Source organism: Macaca thibetana, chromosome 6 (assembly GCF_024542745.1).
Source record: "Macaca thibetana thibetana isolate TM-01 chromosome 6, ASM2454274v1, whole genome shotgun sequence".
NCBI classification, from domain to species: domain Eukaryota; kingdom Metazoa; phylum Chordata; class Mammalia; order Primates; family Cercopithecidae; genus Macaca; species Macaca thibetana.
Window position 1 is genome coordinate 35381227 of NC_065583.1, and position 17761 is coordinate 35398987.

The 17761-nt window shown below is 37.2% G+C and overlaps 2 protein-coding genes across 3 annotated transcripts in view; one reads left to right on the forward strand and one right to left on the reverse strand.

The window, feature by feature from the left end:
* Positions 1 to 17761, forward strand: part of PRELID2 (PRELI domain containing 2) — a 1077378-nt gene that overhangs the window by 563364 nt on the left and 496253 nt on the right. The gene's annotated exons all lie outside the window — the stretch shown is intronic.
* RBM27 (RNA binding motif protein 27) overlaps positions 1 to 17761 on the reverse strand; it is an 86990-nt gene that overhangs the window by 18084 nt on the left and 51145 nt on the right. For both annotated transcript variants that reach the window (XM_050793992.1, XM_050793993.1), the window contains 9 exons: positions 15906 to 16055; positions 13124 to 13268; positions 11131 to 11284; positions 10220 to 10516; positions 8390 to 8530; positions 3692 to 3811; positions 2168 to 2242; positions 1865 to 2029; positions 408 to 512 (listed from right to left, as the gene is read on the reverse strand). In XM_050793992.1, the coding sequence (XP_050649949.1) occupies positions 408 to 512; positions 1865 to 2029; positions 2168 to 2242; positions 3692 to 3811; positions 8390 to 8530; positions 10220 to 10516; positions 11131 to 11284; positions 13124 to 13268; positions 15906 to 16055 (1352 nt within the window). The remainder of the gene's footprint in view (positions 1 to 407; positions 513 to 1864; positions 2030 to 2167; positions 2243 to 3691; positions 3812 to 8389; positions 8531 to 10219; positions 10517 to 11130; positions 11285 to 13123; positions 13269 to 15905; positions 16056 to 17761) is intronic.

The following is a 17761-nucleotide window of genomic DNA, read 5'->3' on the forward strand; positions in this document are numbered from 1 at the left end:
ATATATTATTAGACTAAACCTTAAAAACAAAGGAAAACTTTTTTTTTCTTTTATTTTTTGAGATGGAGTTTCACTCTTGTTGCCCAGGCTGGAGTGTGATGGCGTGATCTCGGCTCACTGCAACCTCTGCCTCCCGGGTTCAAACGATTCTCCTGCCTCAGCCTCCCGAATACCAAGTAGCTGGGATTACAGGCATGCGCCACCACACCTGGCTAATTTTGTATTTTTAGTAGAGACAGGGTTTCTCCATGTTGGTCAGGCTTGTCTCAAACTCTTGACCTCACGTGATACACCCACCTCAGCCTCCCAAAGTGCTGGGATTACAGGTGTCAGCCACCATGCTGGCCAAAGGAAAACTTTTTTGAGATGTTAAATGTGGTGGGGCACTAACTCCTTTTAAATCTCACCTCAACCTGTAACTGACTGAGTTTTTTCCGTAATTCTGTGGTGTCTTCTCCTGAGGACAGCCTCTTGTGGAGGTCCAGTTCAGTATCTAGTAACTCCTTCTGGGCCTTTGGAAAAATTGAAAATAAAAAGGTATTTTTTAGATAACTTACAAGATCTTCTCCAGAACATTATAGTTACACAATGACACAGAGAATGAGAGGATGCAATAAACATGGGTGTTTTGAAAAAACTAACTTTACAGATATAGTAGTGTCAACATGTAAAAAGTAAATGGGTATCAGTGAAAAATAGTAAGCATTAGACGGCTTAAAAATCAGATCCTAGGAACAGACACCTGAGATGAGGGAGCTCAGAATAACTGTCACATAATAAAGTATCACAAATGAAACACAAAAGAGCAAAATAAATTATATAGTAAAAATGTATTTATAGTACAAAAGTAACAGCTACATAATTACTACCAGATTGGAATCCATAACTGTTGCCATTCTCTTTTTTATTAGAGACAAATTATTTATCAGTCTTTAAGAGACATGACTGCCAGTGATATTTTTCACCTCTTTAATTTTTAAAATGTGCATATATATTTTCTATTAATTAGAAAAAAATTCAATAAAAAACATTTTTATTATACTTTTAAGAAGAAATCTTAAACATTTTATGTTGCTATACTGATAGAGAACCATAATTTCAAATTTAATGTAATATTGCATAGAACAATTTACATTCTACATATCTGACAAATTTATTACCAGTTCTGAGAGGACTAGAATTGTCTATAATCACACCACAGAACTGTGGTATAATGGAACCACTGTCTAAACCAAGTACAGGCAAGGAAACAGATAGAAATTAATAAAATTAGACTTAAATAGATCTAGAACTTCTGATTATTCTTTTTAATAACATGCCACATTTTTACTCATATGAATAGGCCAGGCTACTTTTTTAAAAGGATGGTTTTATTACAATACTATTACAGCATTAAAAAAAACACTGCTGAAATGGGAAATACCTCTTTCACTACCATCACTCTAACAGTGTCATCTTCAGCAGGGAACCAAAATATTCAGTTAAAAAACACATCTCTGTTCAAACAGGGTATTATGAACCTCTTCCCAAAAAGGGTACAGAGAATCTGTACAAACACTTAAAAAAAAATTGTGGCAGCTGGGTGCAGTGGCTCACACCTGTAATCCCAGCACTCTGGGAGGCCAAAGTGTGAGGACTGCATCTGAGGCAAGCCTGGGCAATATAGTGAGAACTTGTCTCCTTAAAAAAAAAAAAAAAAAAAAAAAAAAGTACTATAATCAGGATATATTTAAGTACAATAATTGTTTGCCTATATTCCTATTAGGATATTAGCTACCTAAGGGTTCCATTGTACTTTCAAGGTGCCAGGCACATGGCAGATGTTCAATAACCCTATGTTAAATAAAAAAATGCAAATAGATACCTCTGTTTTTGTCTTCACTTTAGATGGTGTGGAGACTGCAGAAGATGTTTTTAATTCATCTTTTAATTGTGAGATCTTCTCTCCAAGCTCTTTCAAAGTCTTCATTATATTTGCTCTTTCTTCTGGTTTCATGTTTTTGTTTTTTTCTAACTTGGATATTAACATCTACGAAATAAACAGAAAAAGGTAAAACCATGCTTAATAAACTTTAATATAAAGAAGACTTTAAAAATCACGAATAATACTTTTAAAATCAATTCTATACATCAATTCTAGCATGCAAATAATGAGTTCTTGTTTTACCTTTTGGCATTCTATTTGTTTTTCTAACACTTCTTGTCTTTTTTTCCTCATATCTTGTTGTAACTTCATTGCTTCCTATATAAGTGAAAAAGAAATTAATACAGATAACATAATTTGCCACCATTCTCAACTCATTTTTTCTGGGTCCTCCCTGAGACAGACTGTCCCCCTAATAAAAAAATAGCTGACACCAAAGATGAAACCTTTGAGTATATTTTCTCTAACACTTTCAACATAATAGAGTTTATAACTGTACTTAAAAAATATTTAAAATATTGGACCTAATTAGCTATCTCTATGAGATTTATTGACTTGAATGACCTGAATGTCCTTATGAAGAAAAACAAAAGTTGTTTTCACTTGCCAATGTAATAAGCTAAATCCTTATTTTTGAAGTTTAAAGTTTAAAAATGTGAGGCTAGGCATGGTGGCTCAACCTGTAATCCTAGCACTTTGGGAGGCTGAGGTGGGAGGATTGTTTGAGTCCAGCCTCAGCAACAGAATGAGACCCTGTCTCTACAAAACAATGAACAAAATTAGCCGGGGCACGGTGGCACATGCCTACTCAGCTACTCAGAAGGCTAAGGTGAGAGGATCATTTGAGCCTGGGACATCAAGGCTGCAGTGAGCCATGATCATGCCACTGTACTCAACCTGAGCCACAGAGACCTCGTCGAAAAGAAAAGAAAAGAAAAAGAAAAAAATGACATGCAGCTATAGGTTAGAAATGATAGAGTAGGCCGGGAACAGTGGCTCACACTTGTAATCCCAGCACTTTGGGAGGCCGAGGCAGGTGGATCACCTGAGGTCGGGAGTCCAAGACTAGCCTGACCAACATGGAGAAAATTCGTCTCTACTAAAAATACAAAATTAGCCGGGGTGTGGTGGCACATGCCTGTAATCCCAGCTACTCTGGAGGCTGAGGGAGGAGAATCACTTGAACCTGGGAGGCGGAGGCCGCGGTGAGCTGAGACCATGCCATCGCACTCCAGCCTGGGCAACAAGAGCGAAGCTCTGTCTCAAAAATAATAATAATAATAATAATAATAATAATAATAATAATAGTGTAAAATCTATGGATTTCACCAGGAAAATTGTGCCTCCCACCCTCCTGTTAAATCTCTAATTATACTGAGATAGTACATACAAATATCTATTTAATTTGGAAAACCCTATGTGAACTTAATAGGATGACAATGAAACTCAGAACTGAATCATATAGATAATAATTACAAAAGTGTTATATTTTATATGAATTATTATCTACCTAGGAATTTTAAAAAAGAAAATAAACCCTAGAATTGGAGGGAATAATAGTGTATTTAAAAAAATTCTGAATGGCAATTGTGAAACATTTTTTTCTGTATGTCCATCCTTTTTTTTCCAAGTGTACATTAGAGAAGCTATATGAGCACTATGATGTCATGCCCTACCGACATGAACTGATTTAAAAGTGATAATGTAACCACTTAACAATTCAACGCATCTTTTCTTCTGTAAGGCAAGAAGAATCAAGACTGTTACCTGTTTTTTTTTAAGCACTTCTTGAACATCATGAGATTTAGACCCTGAACAGAGCTTTGAAGGTGTCTTTAAGTTTGAGGAGCTGTAAATCAGTTTTGGATGGCCTGGAGTTGAAAATATCTAAAAGATAAAGAAAAAAAAAAAGCACACACAAATATAATTATATCTAAAGAAAACAAAAGCACACACAAATATAATTATATCTAAAGAAAAAAAGCACACACAAATATAATTATATCTTAGAAATGCTTAGAGTAATTTTTTAGAAATGATGCATGTATTTCTACTCTTCTTAGGATTTAAATTTTCTTTCTACATTTAAAAACTTCATTATAAAATCTAGTTCTTTATTCATAAATTTGTCACCCAAAAGATAAAAACAGCCTTACTGCCCTCCTGTTAAACACAATTTCACAAAATACCAACATCAGACAAAGCTGCTCTTGTGACCATAACAGATCAAGACAAAATGAAGACCACTCCCTAATCATGACTGAACAGAGACAAAAACATGAATGCTATCCAAACCATAAAATGACTAAACATAACGTTTACGCCAGGAATGACTGCTGCTTCTTTACCATTTACTACTTTAGCCTCATTCCAGGTAAGATTTAGTAAGATATCCTATTACAGAATTTATGCCTGTTTCCTTAAATCCTTCTAAATCATCTAACTTAGCCGAAATCCTAAAATAAGTCCTTTTGGCACACACAGTTGCATTGTGTGTACCTCTCACTGAATAATAAGTTGAATTTGTTTGGCTACAGGTGGTATCTGGCTGGAGGGTATCATAAGTTGTTTTTTGTTAGGTGAAGTGCCGAACAAAAATCCTTGTTTCCAATAACTGAAAAATCCTTCTAAGAATTCAGCTACTTTTTTTTTTGTTTTTTTTAATTTTTCCTTTCTTCCTTTTTTTTTAAAGACAAGGTCTCACTATGCTGCCCAGGCTAGAGTGCGGAGGTGCAATCACGGCTTGTTGCAACCTCAATCTCTTGGGCTTAATCCCACCTCAGCTTCCTGAGTAGCTGGGACTATAGGTGCGAGCCACCACACCTGGCTGGTTTCTTTTCTTTTTTGTAGAGATAGGGTCTCTCTCTGTTGCCCAGGCTGGTCTCAAACTCCTGGGCTCAAGTGATCCTCCCACCTCAGCCTCCCCAAGTACTAGGATTAGAGGTGTGAGTCACTGTACTGGTCTTCTTTGAAACTTTTTAATTAATTTTGAATAATATAAGAGAGAGAGAAAATAATAGTAAGAAATCCATGGAAAATTCAATCTCATAAATAATATATCCAAATGTAAGACTTCTCTCAATCACCACAACACTTAATTATCATCAAAACTAAACTAGTTTACACAGGAAAGTCCTGCATGTACCATAAGAACCTTGTATAGCTGATGTTCATGTTATCATTTATTTTATTAAAATGGCAACAACTAAAATTTACTGAGCACTATTTATGTGCTACACATTCCCCTCTTGGGCTTTTTTTTATTAACATAAAATTAACATTAAAGTTTTAATTCCCATAGCAACAGCTAGTAAGAGGCAGGTTAAGTCAGTCAGGGCCATCTGACTTGAAACTCTTTAATCACTTTTTTTTTTTAAATAATGGAATTTTTGAAACACACAAAAGTACCAAGCAGCAACAATAATCAATATATAAAATAATCTTCTTTCATTTATATCCCCAACTAACTATATTCTTATCCCAAATATCATATGATCCATAATATTTCAATTATATCTCTAAAAGATATGGACTCCTTTCATTTTTCAACATAACCACAATACTATCACAATATATAGTTAAAAGGCAATAACACTTCTTTAATATTAAATATTCACCTCTCCAGTTCCAGCTTGTAATTTTCTAAACAATTTCCTCCCATTTGAAATGGGATCTATTAAAGTCCATGTAAGTATAACTTGTTGTATCTCTTTGAAGTCTCCTTTACTTCATAGTTTCCCTCTCCATCTCTTGCTTTTCGTTGCAAATTGTTTGTTGAAGAAACCAGGTCACTCATCCAGTAGTACTACCCCACAGGATTCTATGGTACCCTTGAAGATGTCCCTCTATACCCCAAATTTCTTTTAAATTAGTGGGTAGATCTAGAGGTCTGATCAGATTCGTTTTTCTCTTTGACAGAACTCTAGTATTCTCTGACACTCTCCTTACTTTCTAGTTTGATACCATATTCTAGTCTCATCTGCAATACTGCCAGTCTCAGGTCTGGAGACAGCTATTTCTTCAAGGTTCCCTGGATCCCTTTGAGTGCTAGGGATGCTCAATGACTGGGCTGGTCATTGTTTCTAGACCTTTTCAGTGAATAGAATTGGGAAACGTTTGGGGAATATTTCGTTGCCTTTCTTTCCCTTTAAGATAAAATACAACCTGAGTTTATACTGATAGTTTCTATTCAAATGCAGGACTACAGCGTATTTACTTAATCTTATCTATCTTCTATCTCTCTTTTCAGCCACACTGAAAATCTCAGTTGTCAAGGACATCAGCATAATTCCTCATTTTAATTACCCTACAATGCTCACAGATGGGTTTCAGAATATCAACAATGCCAATGTTGATATGATTTCTTTAAATCGTTTTTTGTCCTCAGGGTATATCACACTAGGAATATACCATCAAATCACTGTTTTAAAGCACTCAGTGCAGATATGCTAGCTCATGGGTTTCACTTTTCTTTTCACTTTTTAGGGATTACTTCTATTTCATTTTACTTTATAATTACATTCAGAATTTATTTACATGGTTCCAAGTCAAATCTACAAAACAAGACATAATCAAAAGTCATCTAGCTTCTTCTATACTTGCCATAACCACAGGATTTAAATAATATGAATTATCTTTTTGGTTTTTTCCTGTTATAAGCAAATACTTCTCTGTGTTCACTGCCTCTACTTTTTCACACCAGCAGTAGTAAACTATGTATTTTTTCTTCCATTTTGCTTTTTTACTGAATATATTCTGATAATCACTCCATAGTATATATAAAAATATTCTTCATTCTTTATATAGTTGTATATTTACTGTATAGATATACTACATTTGCAGTAACCAGTCCCCTACAGATGGGCATTTGGGTTGTTTCCAATCTTCTGTTATTATAAAGGGTATATCATTACTAGCCTTGCACATATGTCTATCTATATTTTGGCTAGTATACCTTTGACATAGATTCTTAGAGGGAAGATAACTAGTTTAGTAATGCATATACATAATTTTGGCAGATACTGTACTGCCAAATTTCCTTTCATGAGGGTTGTATCATTTAGTTTTTTCAATCAACATCTAAATCTCAGATCCATTTGGAATTTATACTGGTTTATGATATAATAAAAAAAAAAAGGATCAGATCTTATTTCATCTTTTCCCTACTGGCTATCCAGTTATCCCAATACCATTTATCAACATGTCTATAACTTCCCCACTGATCTGGGACACTTTGTTATTATATAATAAACTCCTATGTGCAATTGAGTCTATTTCTAGATTTTCTATTCTGTTCCACTAGTCTTGTCTATTCATGAGTCAATATCAGGTTGTTTCAGTTACAGAAGCTATATTGTATTTTTTGGGATAGCATGCATTGCTGCTCTTCCTCTGCAGTTTTCTTTGCTTTTTCTGCTTATTTTTCTTTTTATTTAGCTCTCTTTGTAATAATCACCATGCTCAAGAGTTATAGTATAGATATATTACTAAAAATAAATTACTTAAAACATATTTCAAAGTTTGGTTTTTTTACTATGACAGAATACCCTTCACTAAATTCTTAAAAGATGAAATTAAAGAAATTAACTAATAAAGACACTTATCTATTAATAAATATCTAAAATTCGGCTGGATGCAGTGGCTCACGCCTGTAGTCTCAGCACTTTGGGAGGCCGAGGTGGGTGGATCACCTAAAGTCGGAAGTTCGAGACCAGCCTGACTAACATGGAGAAACTCCATCTCTACTAAAAATACAAAATCAGCCAGGCATGGTGGCACATGCCTGTAATCTCAGCTACTCAGGAGGCTGAGGCAGGAGAATTGCTTGAACCCAGGAGGCAGAGATTGTGGTAAGCCGAGATTGTGTCACTGCACTCCAGCCTGGGCAACAACAGCGAAACTGTCTCAAAAAAAAAAAAAATTAAATAAATAAATAAATAAATATCGAAAATTCTCAAATTCCTACTTCACTTTGTTTTTGTTTTTGTTTTTTGAGACAGTCTTGCTCTGTCACCCAGGCTGGAGTGCAATGGCGTGATCTTGGCTCAATGCAATTTCCGCCTTCTGGGTTCAAGTGATTCTCGTGCCTCAACCTCCCGGGTAGTTGGGAATACAGGTGCCTGCAACCACGCCCTTCTTATTTTTTTGTAGTTTTAGTAGAGATGGGGTTTCGCCATTTTGGCCAGGCTGGTCTCGAACTCCTGACCTCCGTTGATCCACTCACCTTGGCTTCCCAAAGTGCTGGGATTACAGGTGTGAGCCACCACGCCCAGCCTCCTACTTAACTTTGAATAGGAAAAAAATTTCACTAGCAAATTTCTGACTGCAACATGGAAATTAGAGAGGTATACCTGCCACACTTAGGTTAGCTGTCACAACTGTCTTGACTGTCTGGCTGATAACTAATTTATTTTGTTAATTCATTGAATGTTTCTAAATATATCTGAAGCTCCCAAAAATGCCTACCTGGCAATCTTCTCCAGCACCACCAGACTGATTCAATAAATGTGATGCATCACTCTGGTTACCACCTGCATGTCCAAGACGATGTTTAACAGGAACTTTGTTAAGAACATATGCACCTGATGTCTGTGGTTTGCTCATCATCTGCATATACAAAATAAACACTTATGTGGCAGAAGTTTAAAAACATGCCTAGGAATGATACAAATTTAAGATGATTACTCTAGGGAAGAAGATAAGAAAATGGGAATGGGAAGGTGCTTCCATTATCCATAAGGTTTTATTTTTTAATGACACTGGTGAATATACAAATGATTGATAGATTATTCATACTTTTTGGAATGTCTAAAACATATCACAACAAAATGCATGCACCTACACACAAAAAAACAACTATTTTTTAATGTTTCCTCTGGTATGCAATGCTCTGAAAGAATTAGAGGGTCTTGGCTGGGCACAGTGGCTCATACATATAATCCCAGCACTTTGGGAGGCCAAGGCAGGTGGATCACCTGAGGTCAGGAGTTCAAGACCAGCCTGGCCAACATGGTGAAACCCCATCTCTACTAAAAATACAAAAATTGGGCAGGCATGGTGGCATGCACCTGTAGTCGCAGCTACTCGAGAGGCTGAGGCGGGAGAATAGTTTGAACCCAGGAGGCAGAGGTTGCAGTGAGCCAAGATTGCGCCACTGCACTCTAGCCTGAATGACGACAAAGCGAGACTGTCTCAAAAAAAAGAAAAGAAAAAAATAAGAAGAATTAGGGGGTCTTCTGACAGTGGCTTAATATGAATAACTGTGAAATGATCACCTCAAAAACATAATGCAATATTGGGCTGTACTAACAGAACCTGTCTAATGATCACCATGAAGGTGATAGTACGAACTCTTTTCTACACTATTCATCCAACATCTAGGGGAAGCATTCACCTTTGGGCCCTTACATGAAGTGGGATACAAGTGGGATAACTGAAAGAGAATTTAGATGCAAATGAGCAGGATGATAAATGGAGTTGACACCATGTACTATAAGGAATACTTTTTAAAAATCTGAATGCATTTACTCTAAGCATGAGATTTATCTAGGTCAGTATCTGAATGGCTCTGATGTGCGGTATTTTGTTCTTTTGTTTTTTCCTTCCTTCATCTATTCAATCAAATATGTTTTGAGCAATATGTACCAGGTATTGTTTTAGGCACTAGGGATAGAATGGACACAACAGGCAAAATTCCAGTTCTCTTGGAGATTCTATGCCCATTTTTAGAAGGAACGTATAATTTTTTTTACATGAGAAACAGGAGGGCAAATGGGTGACACAAAAAAGACTGATTCTAATACAAAATAAAGAAATAGCTCTACAGTCAAAGTTGCTCAGTGGTAGATGGTTATTACACTTTAGTGTGCATAACAGTAACTTAAGAGTACTTGTTAAACATGTATATTTATAGGCCCCATAGCTAGAGACTGACTCTACACAGGTTTGAGAAGGTGAAGCCCAGGAATTTGCACCCAGGTAAGTGATTCTGATGTAAAATAGCACGTCTCAAACTTTAAGGTATGTAAGAATCACCTGGAGAGCTTGTTAAAACACAAATCCTTGGGCCCCACCCATAGGGATTCTGATTCAGTAGGATGGAGTATGGCTCAAGAATCTGCAATATTTCCCCCAAGAATCTGCATTTCTAGTAAGATCCCAGGAGACCAGATGCTGCTGGTCTGCAGTTCAAATTATGAGTAGCTCTTATGTAGAAGACCCAAGGACCAGGAACTGAAAAATACTGATCTAGAGGGTGTAACTAAAAGAGCTTTAATTCCCAGTGAACCAGATTACCTTCTGGATACCTCCGTGCACTGTTGAAGGAGCGGACTGGGCCACTAGCACCTGCTGCTGATGAAGATGCTGTGGCAGGTGATGATGCTGCTGTGAGAGGTGACTAAGTGTTTGCTGTTGTTGCAGGAGCAGCTGTGCTGAGGACTGTAGTGTCGGTTGCTCATTATTTTCCCTATGCCACAAGACTCGAATGAATCGGTTGTTTAGAACTGCTTCTGTGCTAGAAATGGCTTTCCTGGCCTCCTCATTGGTAAGATATTGGATTAGGGCTGCTTCTGGATCACCCTTAAAAGCAACCTTGAAGAAAATAAAACAATATAAATTCCCAAAACCAAAAAATAGTCAAATAAATTATGACCCATTGCTATGTAATGAATGTTTTCCCCAAAATACACATGTTGAAGCCCTAAACTCCAATATTACTGTTTTGGAGATAGAACTTTTAGGATATAATTAAGGTTAAATGAGGTCATAAGGGTGCATCCTAATGAATAGTATCAGTGGCCTTAAAAGAAGAGAAAGAAATCTGCCCCAACCCCCTCTTTTTCTTTCTCTGTCTGCCATGTGAGAATGCAGCGAGAAGCCAACCATCTGCAAGACAGGAAGACAGCACTCCCTAGGAAACGAATCATCCAGCACCTTGATCTTGGACTTCCCAGTCTCCAAAACTGTGAGGCTACCCATTCTCTTTCAGGAAGAGATTGCAGAAAAGAACCAAATGAATTCACAAGAACAAACATGGTTTAACAAGTCCATCATAAAACTGGATATACAGATATATGGTGGCATTTACAGCACTTAGAAGAGATAATCAGAATAACCACTGACTCATTTAAACAAGGTGAGCTAATAGAAAATTTCCCAAGACCCATAAAATGCCTGGCTTCTGTCACTGACATAGCCACATTTACCTGGATATTAACAATAGTTCCAAATTTGCTGAAGTGTTCATTGAGCTTGGTAATGTTGTTCAATTCCTGAGGGATTTTCTTGACTTCTAATTTGGTGTTTGTATACTGATTCTTTCGTAAGAACCCTGGTTTATTTTGATTGTTATTTCCTTGCCTAAAAGGAAGATTAATACATCTTAGTTAATTCTCCTACTTCATGACTAGCCAAGAGATAAAACCACAAAGAATTTAGGTTTATAATTTTTTTAAGTGCCTTTTGTGGATGAGCATGGTGGTTCACACCTATAATCCCAGAAAACTTTTTCAAAATCCTATGAAACATTATATTCAAAATTCAAACCACAGAAAATATATTAAACAACAAGAAACAGGTTACAGGCTGGGCGCAGTGGCTCATGCCTGTAATGCCAGCACTCTGAGAGGCCAAGGCAGAAGGACTGGTTGAGCCCAGGGCTTCCAGACCAGTCTGGGGAACATAGTAAGACCACATCTCTATACAATAAATTAATTGCATTGATTAATTTGTTTAAAGTGCCTTTTGTGAGCCCTTAACATTCTTCAGAAATTACTAAGCAATTTTCACATTATTCTTTTTTTTTTTTTCTAGACAGAGTCTCACTCCATTGCCCAGGCTGGAGAGCCGTGGCATGATCTCGGTCCGCTGCAACCCCCACCTCCTGGGTTCAAGTGATTCCCTTGCCTCAGCTTCCTTAGTATCTGGGATTACAGGCACACACCACCACGCTCGACTAATTTTTGTATTCTTAGTACAGTCAAGGTTTCACCATGTTGGCCAGGCTGGTCTCAAACTCCTGACGTCAGTGATCTACCCGCCTCGGCCTCCCAAAGTGCTGGGATTACAGGTGTGAGCTACTACGCCCGGCCGACATTATTCTTATTACGTGAGAATAGAAAAGGTGAAGAGAAAGGTGAACAGCAATAGATTACAAAAAGAAAAGGCCCAACTAACACTTAAAATCATATGCTAAAAAGATCTAACATAAAGATCTACCACAATTATCAAGGACTCTAACATCATTAAATTAAATTAAGGCTAGAACATCATCTTTTTTTTTCTTTTTTGAGGAGTTTTGCTCTTTTTGCCCAGGCTAGAGTGCAATGGTGAGATCTCGGTTCACTGCAACCTCCGCCTCCAGCGTTCAAGTGATTCTCCCACCTCAGACTCCCAAGTAGCTGGGATTATAGGCATGCACCATCACGCCCGGCTAATTTTGTATTTTGGGTTTCTCCATTTTGGTCAGGCTGGTCTCGAACTCCTGACCTCAAGTGATCCGCCTGCCTTGGCCTCCCAAACTGCTGGGATTACAGGCATGAGCCACCGTGCCCGGCTAGAACATCATCTTTAATGGCTTATTTTCAACTTCTGCAAGGGTACTAAGCTATTTTCTTCACCATTTATTTCATTTTTTTTCTTCTTTTCTATCCATTGCCAGTGTGTCAGTAATTTTTAATATTGGGTTAGGTATAGAAATAGGTAGGTACAAATTAGAAATACCTTTTATGGGCCGGGTGTGGTGGCTCACACCTGTAATCCCAGCACTTTGGGAGGCCAAGGTGGATGGATCACCTGAGGTCAGGAGTTCAAGACCAGCCTGACCAACACAGTGATACCCCCATCTCTACTAAAAATACAAAAAATTAGTGGGCATGGTGCTGGCACCTGTAATCCCACTACTCAGGAGGCTGGGGCAGGAGAATCACTTCACCCCGGGAGGTGGAGGTTGCAGTGGGCTGAGATTATGCACTCCGCCCTGGGCGACTCCGTCTCAAAAAAAAAAAAAAAAAAAAAAAAAAAACCCTATTATAAATATTGTTAACTTTTTAATTTTTACAACATTCTAACAATGTCTTCTAGAACCCTAACTTCAAGATACCTAGTTTGAAAATCATTAATGACAAATCTTATTTTTATGAATTTACTAATGCAAACAACAATAATAATTAGATGCTACTAATTAGCAAATTATCTTACTTTCCCAGCCAAGGTTTCTTTGTGAGTGGCCCGTCCAAACCACTCATAGCTCTTTTTCGACTATCTGGTTCAAGAACTACTCTGGTTATGTTGCTGTTAATCGAAACAGGAACTGGTGGTTCAGTCTGGATCACAATGTTAGCAGCTGTTGGAAACAAAAATTCAAATTACTGAGTTTTTCAGGAGTCTCAATGATTAATATATTTAGTCTAAAGGTTAAAAAGTACTATTAATAGCTCAATTACTTTCATTTCTCTTTTAGAAATGCCTAACAGAGAAAAGTTACAAATGCCTTTTTCTATAAAAACTAGAAATCCATGTTTCAAAACTCAAAGTTAACCTCGATGTAATAAATGACTCAGGCATGAATGATCAATAGATGAAAAAAGTACTGGTGAAAGGTTGTTGGAAAACAAGATACTTATGGTGCCAAAGTAACACTCCAAAAATTACATTTACAATGGAGAGCTCTGGGCCGGGCACGGTGGCTCACGCCTGTAATTCCAGCACTTTGGGAGGCCAAGGCGGGTGGACCACCTGAGGTTGGGAGTTCGAGACCAGCCTGACCAATGTGGGGAAACCCCGTCTCTACTAAAAATACAAAAAAATTAGCCAGACATGGTGGTGCATGCCTGTAATCCCAGCTACTCGGGAGGCTGAGGCAGGAGAATCACTTGAACCCAGGAGACGGAGGTTGCGGTGAGCCAAGATTGCACCATCGCACTCCAGCCTGGGCAACAAGAGTGAAACTCAGTCTCATAAAGAAACAAACAAACAAAGAAACAAAAACAATGGAGAGCTCTAACAATGATCATCTTATGCAAGCAATCAAACTTAGCACCATTAATGGACATTATTTGCCTCCTGGTGTGATTCAACAAGAAGTTAACCACATCATAAGAATTACATATTATTATGGAATTATGGTTTTATGTGTGGCAATAATACTGTGCTTATATAGGACTGTCTTATTCTTAGATATAAGGTAAAGGAGTTAAAGTTTCACAATGTCTACCACTTACTTTCAAGAGATTCAACAAAAAAAAGTGAGTGGAGAGAAGAAAGAAAAGACAGCATTCATGCCCAAAGGTAATAAAATATTACTGGTAAATCTAAATGAAGGCATTCAGATGTTTACTGTGTTTCTTTTGATTTTCTATAGGTTTAAAGGTGGGAAGAAAATCCAAAGCCAGTACTATAAATTGACAGAAATATTCTAAGAATCTGTCCTTACAATAAATAACCTGTGGGTAGGAAGAGGTGTACTGAACAAAACAGAAATTAACAACACAAAACTATGCCTATTAAATCCTGAGTATCTCTCTTAACTTTAGCAACTCCACCAAGCAAAGAATAACCCAGAGCTGAATGCCGGGGTAGGTATATGGTTAGGAGTTGGTACATTTCATTTCATCTTTGTCAGGGAAATTATGATGTAAAGATTCATTCACTTGACATTTAGCTATGTGACAGCTCAGCAACTATAGCAGACCTTGGGTATACATTGGTGAATAAAATAGACATGATCCTTGCTCTTGTGGGACTTGTGTTTCAGAAGGCTAATGAAGAAGACAGCAACTGTGATGGCATAAAACATTCTAGAATTTGAGATGCCATTATGTTCTCCTTAAATAGTTTTTATCATTACCAGCTAACATTGCCTAATGCTTTTTTTTTAAATTTAATGAAGTGTGTCATATTAAAGGAAGGAGATATAACTAAAGGTTAAATGACTTGCCCAAGACAACAAAGAAATCCTGTTGTATACAAAACATGACTTCTACTCTGAATTCTAGTTCTGGCACTTAACAGCTGCGTGACCTTGGGCAAGTTCTTTAAACCTCTCTAAGCCTCAGTGTCTTTACTTGTAAAAGGGGAGAATAAAAACAGAAACATGAGAGACAATAATATATATGAGGCTGGGTATGGTGGCTCATGCCTGTAATCCCAGCACTTTGGGAGGCCAAGGTGGGATCTGGATCACCTGAGGTCAGGAGTTCAAGACCAACCTGACCAATATGGTGAAACCTCGTCTCTACCAAAAATACAAAAATTAGCAGGGTTGTAGTGGCGCACACCTGTAATCCTAGCTACTCAGGAGGCTGAGGTGGGATAATCGCTTGAACCCGGGAGGTAGAGGTTGCAGTGAGCCGAGATCACACCACTGCACTCCAGCATAGGTGACAGAAGGAGACCTTGTCTCAAAAAATATATACATATATATAAAAATATATATATATGAGAAGGCATTTGGTGTAGTCTTCATACAAAACTTGTTATTCTTATAGTGGTAATAGTGTTATTAATGGCAGGAAAAAAAGAATTAATAAAGCTAGGATAGAAAGAAAGATCAGGAAAATGCTAGGCTGGGCACAGGGGCTCACACCTGTAATCCCAGTACTTTGAGGTGCCAAAGTAGGCCCTTCAATGATCAGTTCTTTGAGGAGGAGATCAGTAATTTCATCTATCTATACACAATACCTAACACAGTGCCTAGCAACAAAACTAAAACAGCCTGAAGTCCTACTAAAAGAAGTAGTTAAGTAATATTAGTGTGATTTGTATGTAAAAATAAATATATTCTAACTATAGCTTTAAAATAAACTTTGGAGATAAAGTTATTTAAAAACATCTGAGATTAATACATAGTACCCTTCAAAGAAATGATATATAAGTAATTTGGACCTTAATTTCCTCAAGCGAGGCCAGAAATGCAAATGTAATAACTATATCCAACTACTGCATAACACTTAGCATCAGAAAAAGTTCAAGGTATTCTCACCTCTTGGATTTGCATCCATATCTCCAGATGTTAGGCCAATCAGATTGGGACGCTGTGTCTGTGTTCTTGAAAAGAACTGTCTGTACTGAGATCTACCAGAACTAGTAATACTAGGAGCTTCTGGGTTGTAACCATCTGGTTCATATGTATCTGAGGGAAAACAAAGCAACAAAACACACAACAAATCAGAGAGAGGTTAAATCATCTCTCATTGTTCTAAAATAAACACTTGCTTAAAAAACATATATTCTCCAACAAATATAAATACATCAACCTACAGTCACCTCTCAGTATCTGTGAGGGACTGGTTCTAGGACCCTCCCACAGATATCGAAATGCACAAATGTTCAAGACTTTTATATAAAATAGGGTGGTGGTATTTGCATATAACCTAGGTAAATCCTCTTGTATACTCTAAAACATCTCTAGGTTAATTATAATACATAATATAAATGCTATGTAAATAGCTGTTATGGATATTGTTTTTAAAACTTGCATTATTTTTAATTATTGTATTGCTATTTTTTATTTTTATTTTTTCTGAACATTTTCAATCTGTAGTTGGTTGAATCTGCAGATGTGGAACCTGAGGTGAAGACTGCATTTCTCTTTGTGTTACAGTATCTAGACACACCTTTTGAAACTGAAAAAAAAATGCTCCTATTACAGAATATAGATACATGCATCTATTCTTAAATACTGGTATTTTCAGATTCACTCACCTACTCATTTCTGCTCTATATATTAATTACCTTATCCAAATGTCAATGCACATTTTTTTTTAATTTAAAAAAAATAGAGATGGGGTCTCGCTATCTTGCCCAGACTGGTCTTGAACTCCTGGGCTTCAGCCATCTGCCGGCCTCAGTCTACCAAACTGCTGGCACTACAGGTGTGAGTCACCGTGCCCAGCCCAATGCACATTTGTTAATACAAATTTTTACAAACACAAACACCATATGTGAAGGACTGAGTTTCCTCTGTTATCTATCATATCTCCAATTTCTAGGCACCTTTTTAATTGAGGTGAAAAGAAAATGTATTCATTTGGTTATCTGCACTTCTTCAAACTAGAGACAGCTGGTTTCACACATAAACCATATTTCAAATAAAACAGCACACGCGCTCACATACACGTCAGTCACTTCTATGATTTAGAGTATAGAAGTGATTCAGAATATAAGATCAGCAAATTATCCTCATTTAGGGGATCCTCCTGGCCACTACAGGCATTTGAGTCAACGGTCGATAAATAGCACAACTAGGATTCAGAAGTCCTCAATCCAGAAAATGTCTCACCCCCAATACTCTTAGATTAAACCTCTCCCATGAATATTATGCTTCTCCCAACTTCAGATTCACCAGCTAACTTCCTTCTTGCACAAAACATCCACAAGCTACAAGGAGGCAATAATAATAAAATGCTATTAAAGCACAGGTGATTCTGAGATATCTAATATAAGAACTAGAACTGCTGGCTGGCATTCCTTCTCTTCCCCCCACCCCCACGTTTCCCCTTTTTCCAGGTTTTGAGAACAGCTCATGGAATTACACAAAAAAGACATCACTAGATTAAGAACCGTCTCCCTCTAATAAAACGTTAAATTATGTTGAAAAGTAATCATTTGGGGCATTTGTACTGTCCTCCTCAGAGAAGGATGGAAGAGAAAATTTAATAAATTATTATCACAATGACATTCCTATTAGAGATTTTTTTATTTCATTCCTAAGGCTTGCATTCAGTCTCAAAGTTTCCTGATGATGATTAATAAAACCAAATAATTGGGTCAGGTGTAGTGGCTCACGCCTATAATTCCAGTACTTTGGGAGGCCAGGGTGGGTAAATCACAAGGTCA